Source organism: Macrobrachium rosenbergii, chromosome 10, assembly GCF_040412425.1.
Source record: "Macrobrachium rosenbergii isolate ZJJX-2024 chromosome 10, ASM4041242v1, whole genome shotgun sequence".
In the NCBI taxonomy this organism is placed as follows: domain Eukaryota; kingdom Metazoa; phylum Arthropoda; class Malacostraca; order Decapoda; family Palaemonidae; genus Macrobrachium; species Macrobrachium rosenbergii.
In genome coordinates this window covers 61,827,207-61,839,263 of record NC_089750.1, presented here as the reverse complement: position 1 = coordinate 61,839,263, position 12,057 = coordinate 61,827,207, and the positions used below count along the sequence as shown (strand labels likewise).

Genomic DNA, 12,057 nt, shown 5'->3' with positions numbered 1-12,057 from the left:
CCAAACCAAGGTGTGATCAGAGAAATGACATGATGTCATCTACATTACGCGCAAACGACACAGGCACACACAGGCATTCCCACATATTCTCATTCCATGACCTGTTGGACGGGAAGACTGCCGAACAGTAAGTCAGTCTCCTTTGGTCAGGTCAGGAAATCCATTCATACTGGACGGAGTAAGGGAATAGGGCGCCTCGCAGTGGGGACGGCAAGTAAGGACTACAAACAACTCTACGATGCTACACATTCACAAAAAAGAATGGGATAAGATGCCAAAGAAAATGTACACAGTTTTAAACGGCGGAGGGTTGGTTGATGCAGGCACGCATGCAAGTTGCCACATGAGAGCTTTGAGGACAGCCATTTTGGGAAACCAAGCCAGCCGGTCAGTCATTTTGGGTCCCCAGTGCAGCAGCCGTTGAGAATGGGTGTAGCCGTTAAGAGCGTTTCTGCCGTCCAGATGGTGTCCTGAGGTGTTCTTTGGAATGCTTTTATTAGAAAGCCCAAGGGCACCATAGGGAGCTTCAGAACGGCCGTTGGAGATCGCATGCCAACGTCTGAAGGGGTCAAGAGAAATCATTTCATCCCCAAAGGTAACCAGAAACAGTAATTACAACCCCACATCCAAAGTTCAACTTTGCTGGAAACTGTTGAGTGCTGGGAGGCGAAACAGTAACGAAACTAAAAAGTCTTTTACTGTCATTGAAAGTGTCTAGAACTGACCTGTTCGGTGGTGAACATCGTGGGTTTATAAGGGAAGCGGGGAGGACAAAAGTGGTTTTATTGAAAAAGTCACGAGTGAGCAACCTAACGTTGGGTGATGAAGGGTATTGCACTATCCCATAATTCTTAACACAAGGCAAAGACAGTAATACAAACATGAGGTAATATGAATGTGATCTGACTTAGAAATAAACCTGTCAGGCTTATGCGAATCAACCAAGAACAAAATCTGTCATGATTATGAGAACTACTGGAAAACATTAGGCCTAAGTCGCAGGCCATTGTATCCCTTGTAAACCCAGTCAGTTGCGTGAGAAAAACCATTACTCATTATAACTACAAACCTTAACTTTACATCTTATGAATCTGAAACTCGTTTAAGGAAAAACTGTAATACGCTAAAGGTAGTATGACTAGATACATCATGACTAATCCCGTTAAGATAATATATACAATTGAAGATCATCAAAATTACCTTATAATTTACAACCAGTAAAAAGAGTGTTGTTGACTACCTATGAATTACAACATAGCAATCAATTTGAAAACCTAAATCATGGATAAAAGCGCAAAATGCTAAAATTGGAACTTTGTACAGCCCACATTTCCGTGTCCAGGCATCCAGCGTCCGCGTACCAAGAAGATGAACGGCAGAGGCAAATTGTTAGATTTTCAGAGCGAAGCAACAAAAGCTGACTTAGATTTTACTCTCCATAATTAAGAAGCAATGCTGAGGGTTTCTCGTTATCGAGTGTGATGGAATGGACCCATTTGCAATAAGGGCTTCGTATTCAATATAATTTATAATGCAAAGTGATTCTCTTACTGTGAACGGTTATCTTAAAGGAATATGCAGACAAAGGGCTCTGACCAATAACTTTACGACTAAGCATACGATTTATAACAAAAACAACAATTTAAAGTAGAAAGAACTTTTGATAATATAGGCCTTACATCAGGTTTATTTTCTTTACGTGGAGAAAACAACTATTCAAAGAAATAACGTTGAATTAAGGAAAGTGGAGAATTGGCATTTGATGAGGTATCATATTCAGTTGTCAATGCTTTGTCTGCTAGGTATCACGCGTCCCCTTCGTTTATTTCTCAGTGGGCTGTCCAGCTTCTTTAACTTCACTTTGATCCAGTTTTCGCTTCTATTTCCAAAGCTAATAATAATAATAATAATAATAATAATAATAATAATAATAATAATAATAATAATAATAACAGAGGTACGATTATTTTACGCAAACATATCTTCTTGGGAGCTGATATCGTTAATCTTAAACAAGATTAATCTTCTTGAGTGTTAATAAAAGACAGATACACCGGCGCCAGTGACCCTGGTTACTGTGGCCGCACAAGCTAAGACCAATTAAAAGCAGCTCCAAAATTATCTAACGTAAACAAACATTCTTCTTCTTGGGACGAGGAGGGTGCCTGGAGACGCCTGGACTTCACCTATTATTGTCTCTTCAGCGGGAGAGATGGCTGCTGCTGGCCTCTCTGACCTAATTTGTGTGTAAATGAAGTAAATTACGACTCTTATTATCTCCTTCCTATTTTCTCATCAACTTCTTGATATGGCACTGAGAATTCCGGATTTCCTTAGACTGGATAACACGACTAGCTAAAATCATGCGAGTCTAGAAAGTAAAAGATCATGTCAGTCGAGGTTCAGACGACGTGCTGTGCTCAGGCGATGTTGCGGGAGGACAGTTTCTTGCATCTTTCAAGTCCTTGTGCACCGAAATTTGCATCAAATAGTCAATATGTCTTTTTGAAAAATTCTGTACTTGTGACAAATTCAAGTCAAGACCCTAAATGCTTGTTTTAAATACTGGTGCAAAATTGAAGTCATTTGAGGAATATTTTTCCTATAATGGTAAAAAATTGAAGTCAATTAAGAACTATTTCTCTATAACGGCAAAAAATTGAAGTCAGGTAAGGAATATTTTTTCTATAACGGTAAAAATTTGAAGTCAAATAAGGAATATTTTTTTCTACATTGGTGCAAAATTTAAATCAAGTAAGAAATATTTTTATATGTATTGGTGCAAAATTGAAGTAAAGTAAAGCATATTTTTCCCATGATGGTACAGAACTGAAGTCAAGGAACTAATAAATGTTTTCTATACTGGTGCAAAATACACGTCAGTTAGGGAATATATTTTTTCCAGGATTGTTGGAAAACTAAGGTCAGTCGGGGAATATTTTCATAAACCGGCGCAAAATCGAAGACATGCATGTCCGTCAATGCTTCGTCGCCGCGTGCCGCCATTTCTCGCCACCCGAGGCGACAGGAGGCTAAAAGACATCGAGAAAACGCTCTCGCGCAACATCGCCTTCAGCGAATCGTCATCGGGAACAATTTCACTTGAATTGTGCAACATCAGAAAAAGGCAATAAGCATGAATGGATCTCGAGATGAGTGACAGTGCGGATCAACGAACGCAAATACTGTACATTTACAACCTAAATAAGCACACCAAAAAAAAGGAATGACTCCGCGTAAACAGTCAGCTGGTATTGCCATAAAGAATGTCTTAAAAAGTGTTTCCATTTGTGTTTGAAAAAACATTATTCTTCTTCTTTCTACAAGCGAAACTTGGGCAAGCTATTATTATTATTATTATTATTGTTATTATTATTGTTTCAGCCGTAACATTATAATATCATACCTTGTTATAAACATGAACGTCGTCAAACAAAACTAGCTTTCAAGATGAGGTCAAAAACTCAGAATGGCCTTAAGTAATTATAACAGCAGTTCAAAGTCTGAATAAGAAAAATATGTGTATATATATATTTATATTCATTCACGTTTATCAGCAAAACCTCGAGCGGCTCCTCCCGTCGTGCAATGTGTTTCTTTTGCATCACCTCGTTAGAATCTCTGAGAGGGTCACACTAGGTCATCGACACCGGTAACGAAAGGTCACGTCTTTTTGATTTTTTTTTTCTTAGTCTTCTTCACGCAGGGCTTTTAGAAGCCTTCCGACTAGCACTTTTGATTATTGGCTTCCCTTCGTCAGACTCGAATATTTGTGGGTGGAGACATCGTTATGCTTTCAATTTTTTCTGAGAGATATATTCCTGTGACGTTATATATATCTTTTTATTTTCATACATGACCTAAATTGTCTCCTCCTTCGATTTTCACGTAAAAGTAAACAGCTGCCACATTTCGAAAAGGAGCGTGATTTACGAACTTTTCCAGCGATCGAAAAAAAGCTTGATTTGGAACCTCCAGCAAATACGTTTTAATTTTCACATCGGTAATTTCATCTCTGGATATTTTCGTAGGCTATTGTCTTCGGCCGAATCGTCTGAGAATCAAGGAAAAGACAAAAATTCCTCTGATCTGTAAGAAAAGCACTTCTTCGGATCTGTCGTATACTATCTTACTCGTCCTTTGTCAAGAACAGAAGGGAGGAAATGTACTGATTTCACTAACGACCGCAAAAGTAATGACAAAGAAATGAACAACTACACAAATAAATATTATGTATACTATATATATATATTTCACAGGTCATCTAAGTCTATGAGGTTATCGAAGTCTAAATTAGCGTCGAGCAAAGACAGAGTTTTCGCTTCGTCCCAGTTCACTTCGGGGCCCCACCCGTGCGCGTCCTGCACCAGGACGGGGGCGGAGGCGGGTTCCAGGGGCGTGAGCTGCGTCAGTCCGTTGCAAAACGTGTGTATGGAGGGCAGCTCCGTGTAGTGCCCTCCTTTGCCCCACCCGCTGCCGTCGCCGACGCCTCCCGTCCCAGCCGCTGCCCCAGGTCCGCCCCCGACAACGTTGACGCACTTGACTTCGAGGGAGGAGGCGAGCGATTCGGCGTCGTCGTTGGACGCCTCCGAGTACTCCGGACTGGTGAAGAGCTCGGACTCGTCCACACCCAGGGAGGCGGGACTCAGCTCGAAGGACGGCAGTGTGGGGGAGGTGGTCGTCGTGATGGTGACGATCTGGTGGTGCGGCTGCGTCGACATCTGCTCCTCGGAGACGTGGACCAGGTCCTCGTTGGGGACGATGAGATGCCCCTGAAGAAGGTGCTGCTGCTGCTGTTGCTGCTGTTGGTGTTGATGCTGTTGCTGATGCTGCTGCTGCTGTTGGTGATGGTGCTGTTGCTGTTGCTGGTTCGCGACGGGAATCGTTATCGGGTATGTGGAAGGGTCCCCCGTGTGGCTGAGGTCGGTGACGAGCTCTTGCGTCCGGCAAGACCACTCGTCTTCGGTCGCTTCGTTGCCCAGCAGTGCTGACCAAACGAGGTCGTCCTTCAGGTTGCTCTCGGCTCCGTGCATTGCGCTTTCTAATTCTATACCTGTCAACAGATGATATCAATTAGTATGATTCGAAAATAAGTCACGTAAAGACAATTACAGGCGAGACACAATTTACTTTGGGTAGTAAGCAATGCTACTCAAACCGGTTTTGTTAATATTGACGGCTAATGGTAAAATGTTAATGATACTTGAGAAATACCCAAAATATAACATACTGTATGTGTGACATTAATTTCGTGGGAGGGGAAAAATCATTCCTCTCTCTCTCTCTCTCTCTCTCTCTCTCTCTCTCTCTCTCTCTCTCTCTCTCTCTCTCTATACATACATATATACATACATTATACACACAGACACACACACATATATATATCATTTACCTTAAAACAAAACGATAGTTTTCTATTGAAAATATTTACCATTACTGATAATATGCATGCACTCCTAATGACCAAGCCAGAACATTACTGATTGACTAAACTTCTAATAAGGGCCAAGAAAAGAGCCAGATAGACCAAATCCAATTCAGAACATATACATAGACTATTAAGTAACAGCCAATATGGTGTCTAAGCAAAAGAACTGTGAAAAAAAGTTTTTAGGCAAGTCTGAAAAACAGAAAAATGGAAGAACGTGGCAAGTGCTCGTAGCAATGGCACGGTAATTCCATGTAGAACAGATTCCGGTTGATAAGATTCCTTCTCCTTTAAGGAAGTATAAAAAAAAAACATTCCAGAATGAATGGAAACTGTTGAGAGAATCTTATTGCCGATTATTCAGCATAAAACCTAAATAACTAAAAAACGGGACAGAAAGCAAATCTTAGCTGAATTTGGTGGAAACTGGTCCATCTATTCAGAAATGGCGATGATCCATTTGAGTATGGAAACAAGTCACATACTGAAAAGCTGCCTTCATTTGAAAGAAAAATAGTTCACTAACCAAAACTTATGATAATTAAAGTTCTTATTTACATAAATGCAAGCACTCGCATATGCAACAGACTGAACGTGAAACCTCTATTCTTAAGTGCTTGAGAGGAAAGTAACATTATCACCTAAATCGATGAATCCTTCAGTCACAAAAGCAAAGGCTTCCTGATGCCTTTTGAACTGTCATTTGCCGTCATTTGAATATTAATGATATTTTAAACAGAAAGGCTTAAGAACAGTTATTTCAGTAGCAGTGACATGTAAGCTTAATGGAAGATTAATCTGCTTATCATAACTGCAGCAACAGACACTGGTTTAATCATAATCATCATGAGAAAAGACACCGGTCTAATCACTTTCATTATGGAAAAAGACATTGGTCTGTTCACTAACATGATGTTACACGATTGAAGTTTACATTAGTTCATTATAAGAATATGAAACTGTCAACCTACCCATCACTGGGGAAGATGACTTTGATCTACTGGCCGTTATTATGGAAAATACTTTGATCAGTTTACTAGGCCTATTACTGTATTGGATACCACTGGTTTATTCAACATGCTGGTCTACTCACCATCTCTAGAAAAAAAAAATAGTCTACTCAATATCTGCGGAGAACAACATTCCTGTACTCACCATCACTGATTTACACACCATCGTTATGTCGAACGACTTCGCTTTACTCACCATCATTGTGGAGGAAGACATTATTAGTACGAGGGGGCGGTTTGTTGGTGGGCGGCGGCATAAACGCCGCTTGCACCGGCTGGACCAAGACTTTGACGCTATGTTGCTGTTGCTGTGGATGTTGCTGCTGCTGCTGCTGCTGTGCTTGGTGAGGTTGCTGTTGCTGTTGCAGCTGAATGGCTCTTCTCTTTTTGCTCCTCGAGGCCGACAGAGGCGCGGGACGAGCTGGGCGGCGCTTCTTGAAAGCGCCGTCGATGAGGGTCTCGGCGTGCTCAGGGTCAAGGCGCCAGAAGCCGCCCTTTCCAGGCTCGTCCTTGTTTCGCGGCACTTTTAGGAAGCACTTGTTGAGGGACAGGTTGTGGCGGATGGAATTCTGCAAAAAGATTTAGTCACTGATGTTACAATGTCTTACAACGAGTAATACACTTCGTCAATAAAAGAATAATTGATGCTGCAATGTCTCACACACTGTAGGGCAATTCTTTAGAGCAGAACCGCACTCATCCAGTTAGTTAATGTAGCATTTAAAGAGAATTAAGATTAAGGAAGCGAAAGAGAAGACTGGAGTCAGTTTTGCTCTCCTCCTCCCATCGGGAGGCTTGAGTTTGAGGCTAGACTATATCATTATGATTCAAAAAGGGCAAACATTCATAAAGTACAATTCTAACAGGTCTATAATATGGAAGCAGAACGGCGGAAGATAAGCGTAGCAGAATATAGTATGTGTAATGTGCAGTATGCGTAAAATATAACATGTAATGAGAACATGGTCATAAAAGGCTTCTTGCTGTTGTCTCAGAGAGAAGATTAACAAGTAGAATTAAAGAGATCATTATCTCCAGGAAACTGGCAACGTTATAAAAAAATGTAGTTGGAAACGAATATCATAATGGACTTCCTTTATCTAACCGAAAAGTTCACATAAAAGAGTCAGGTAATGTCATATAAATAATGATACGAAATGTATAGGATGGGGAATCTATGGTTTGGAGAATTCTTTATAAAATATTACATCTAAATCATACCTACGAATTATCAAAAAACTCTAAATCCTACTTTTTAAATGCAGAGGCCGGTGGGACGGACAGCCTAATGCGCATTGGATTGTCCAGGCCTGAATAAAACAAGTAAAAGCAGGAGGAAGGAATACAAGAGTGGGTTCTAGTCCGAAAGAAGCGACAAAGAATACTGTTTTAATTCTGCCGAGTTTGTTAAGTAAATGTTTGAATCTTTAGCAATCGTTCCGTTGAGTTTTCACTCATTAACTAGAGAGCGTTCAGAGAGGAAACCTTCACCAATGCTACAAAAACACAACGAAAAATACGATATATATATATATATATAAAAAAAACAGCGTTTCATATGAACCTAGGCCCATCTCAAGCTTTAATAAACTTCTCCCTTTAGCTCCATTGCCCCTACCCCTCAACCCCCACCCCACCCAATTTGTCTTGCAACCGACCAATGAAATCTCATGGAATCGCACAGAGAGCCATGAGTGAACACGTCCGTCGTACTAAGCTGACGGAGGTAATTATGAAACCGATCATTCGTTTCTAAGAAACGCCTGGATGACACCTCCCTCTCATGACATTAAGGTGATGTCATACGAGTATACGTGACTTCAGTATTGTGTCAAGTTCGTCGATGAGACGCTTAAAGGCCATATAACACGTTCGTGTTACTCATACTTCTGGGAATTACACATCCTCCTGAGTCTGGCTTAAACGGCTGTCATAAAGAGAATAGAATATACAGTTTAGGCCGGAGGCCAACAGCAGGGACTTACGAAGTCTTTCAATGCTGAAAGGAAAATTGGGAGTACAAGATTACAAAGGTGTAACAGGAGGAAAACCTCGCAGTTGCACCGTGAAACAATTGTTAGAAGAGGTTGGAAGGTAAGATGGGAGAAAGAATATGAATGGAAGTACAGTAAAAGGAATGAAAGGGGTTCCAGCTAGGGGCCGAAGGGACGCTGCAAAGAACCTTAAGTAAAGCCTGACGGCAACCCCCCCCTACGGAGGACTGTCATAAATTACCCCTTGGGTTGCAATCTTGTTTTTATTCAAGAAAACTTTAAAACTATAAAAGATTACATCTTTTTTCGGGTCTATTTCACGCCTATAACAGGAACATCTCGAGTATGAGCCTCCTTTACAAAGTAAAAGTTAGCCTCCCGTGCCATTTTAAGATGCTTCCATCTCTTTCCAACGAAAAGCTACTTTTATCCAGTGAAACCCGCAAGATTCTTCTGTGCAAGGGCAAGAGAATTAATTTCGAGCAATTCTATAAAATTTTCCTTTAATTTTCATGTTCCTTTTCAGACCATTTTAAGGTCAGATTCAGATAACTGTTTAGTTCCAACTTTGGAATTCTCTATCTGGAGCCCATAGAAAAACGTAAGTTGAAATGTACCACATTTTATTGTATGTGTGTTCTCTCTACTTGTTTGTAAGTGTCTGTATTTAAGTACGTCATTGTTTAATAGCTGACCAGACCAGGATTAATATCAATCCTGACCAAGACAATGCCTGTTCGTTTAGTCGCTTATTCTAGGGAAGAATTTCTTCATTAGTAAAAAGACAGAATCGTACGTATAGAAGTAGAAGAGTTTCTATAATCCTTTATTTGTTTAAATTCAGGTCTTGAAGCGAATGATGAGCGCATCTCAAGTCAAGGTTTGGGTCTTGTAACTAATCTCTCTTATCTGAAAATAGAAAACGGGAATTGTTTAATGTATCCCATGTTACTTTGCTCCCTCGCGTATTTCAGCATTGTATGTTGCAATTATAGCATTGGAATTAACGTTCACATCGTCAGCCGCCTCTTCTCGACGTGAGATTCAGGCATGAACCGTTTGAGAAGTTCTGCGGGTCGTACAGTACAGATTTTTCGGGACTAGCTACCGTAGAAGATCGTTTTCAGTTACAAATCGAAACCTGTCGTTTCGAATCAGAAGGAAATCGAAACTTTGTGTTCATATTGAATCTTCTGCGAATTAAAGCTTTACTAAACATTAAAATTGAACACAACTTCACCGTTGTAAAGTGAACCTTTCTATGTTTCGAGTCAGTTGCGAAACAAAATTTTTATGAGCGTTAAAAATCAGATGTAAATATAGACTTTTCCCGTTTGTTTCGAATCTGTTGAAAATGAAGACTTTCCACGTTTGTTTGGAATCAGTCGTATATTAAAATTTCCTGAGGTGATTTCTAATCAGACATTTTCGAATCAGTCGTAGATCGAGATTTACATGCAGTGCTCGAATCATACCGTGAAACTTTCTTTTGGAATCGGTTTAAAGTCTAATTTTTCTGGATCGTTCCGAATTAATGTGATTAAATCCTTTCAAAACGCTCTACGCTCATTACGAATTATCTGTAAATCGAATATTTTTATTTGGACTAAAATCATATGTTAATCAAAGCTTTCGATGCTCGTTTTGATTTATTCGTTGTTCAAAACCCTTTGTGTTCTTTTCAAATTAGTTGGATATCCAAACTCTCAAAGTTCTTTCTTAAATCCGTTGTAAACTGAAAATTTCTAAGCATCCTTGGAATCAGCCGTGAATTGAAAATTTCTATACGTTTCAAGTCAGTCGCTAATCTAAACTTACTATCCGAGTTTCGAATTAGTTCATAATCGAAACGAACCTAAGAAATCTACTGCTGTGTCATGGAGAATGTCTGTCAAATACGTGATATAACGTCATGTCTGCCAACCCAAAGCTAACACCACCTTCCTGATCGTATTGATTGTGCTGGAGGTATGTGGGCCATTTGGAAGTTGCCAGAGAGTGCTATATTTTTGGACGCTGACAGGAGAAAGAAAAGGAAATTGTTTCCAATAGTCATCATTTGTATCCAATGCACAAATCATCGTCAGTCTTCTCCTGATGAGGCATCAATCGGTATTCTATCCAGCAGATTTATCCAAGTTCTCGTCTTTCTAGAATGTTACTGATTCTCGAGAAAGATTTGGCAATGCGCCGAATTTCTCCTTGACTCGCAGCTTGGTGGTCACCTGTTCAGCCTAACTTTTTAGCAGTAATGTCAACTGGGTTGCCAGTAAACGAGGTGAATATTAAGCATTTCCCTTTCAAAATGTACGTAGTACATACAAAATAGGGATACCCTTCCACAATGTGCACTGCAATATCTGTCCAGTCAATACAGGAATGACTACAGCCATATTTTTAAGACTACATTTTCAACAATTATCAATTCAGGAATTCCTTTTGTTATGCGTTTCTTTTCCGTGGATAGTATGACACAGTTAGTGCTGCACTTGCAACACGCAACAAGTACAAGGGACTGTTGTGACAGGTACATGGAGCATTCTAAACATACTCTGAGGCAGACGTAGGCTATTGGCCTAATGGCATCGCTAATGAAAGGTAGACGGTTGACCAAAAGCGGTAATGGACAAGGCGAATCAAGCGGAAAACCGGATCATCTACATCAGGGGGACATTTCAAGAATAAGTTCATCGAAGAGACAGAGGATGAAGTTCTTCAGAGAGAGAGAGAGAGAGAGAGAGAGAGAGAGAGAGAGAGAGAGAGAGAGAGAGAGAGAGGACCGCGTCTTCTTTCGGGGCTTCGCGAATTTTAATTTACTTATACCGTTGAAGTTTCTGGTCTTGGAATCTCCTCGCTTCTTAATTCCGAAAAAAAGATGTTTACAATAGTTGCAATCTGAGTTAGGTAAAATAAAAATCTTTCCTGGAAGTCTCAACTGTACCTGTACGTTTTCACAGAAACATAAAAGTAATAGATAACGTCGGTGACAATTTTTCTTTTTACATATTTCTTAACGTCCATCCAAGGCAATCATTAGACAGGATTTCCGATAGCTTTCCTCCCACCGTGTTTATGCCAGTTCGTTAAGAATCAGTTCAGTGCTGTCGTTCCCTTCATCCTCTGTCGTTAGTGCCACACCACGGAACTAATCCTGCTTATGTTTCCCTTGACTCTAAGAATGAATCTTTCAGACACATGCAGAAAGAGTTAACAAATATGACAAACAACAGAGAAAGATAGTTCACCTCTCTACATCTGCTACACCTACTATTCAGCGACGCGACTAGTAGTACTATTCGGAAGCTCATTTCATCTCTTCGGGAGTTTAATACACTATTCTTCCCACAGTTTCGAGATCATAACAATTAGTAGAAGACGAGCACTGTTATAAAACGTCTCGGGCTATTAGGCGAGTCTTAGCCCTAATGGCCAGCAGACTTTACAAGAAGTTGACGTTGTCTTTGATAATTGCCCCTACCAAGTTGTTCGTCAACCATTTAAGATGTTGCCATAATTGAGCTTGAAAAGAGACTGGAGAGGAAACACCAATTATTGTGTGCGTTAGCGCTCTCTCTCTCTCTCTCTCTCTCTCTCTCTCTCTCTCTCTCTCTACTTTTATATGTTG

General features: G+C 40.3%; 1 protein-coding gene across 2 annotated transcripts in view; it reads right to left on the bottom strand.

The window, feature by feature from the left end:
- Positions 1 to 3,670: 3,670 nt before the first annotated feature.
- The window catches only part of LOC136842687 (forkhead box protein J2-like), a 168,330-nt gene continuing 159,943 nt past the window's right edge, over positions 3,671 to 12,057 (bottom strand). For both annotated transcript variants that reach the window (XM_067110350.1, XM_067110351.1), the window contains exons 5-6: positions 6,635 to 7,007; positions 3,671 to 5,053 (exon numbers count right to left, since the gene is read on the bottom strand). In XM_067110350.1, the coding sequence (XP_066966451.1) occupies positions 4,254 to 5,053; positions 6,635 to 7,007 (1,173 nt within the window). In that variant the 3' untranslated portion in view covers positions 3,671 to 4,253. The remainder of the gene's footprint in view (positions 5,054 to 6,634; positions 7,008 to 12,057) is intronic.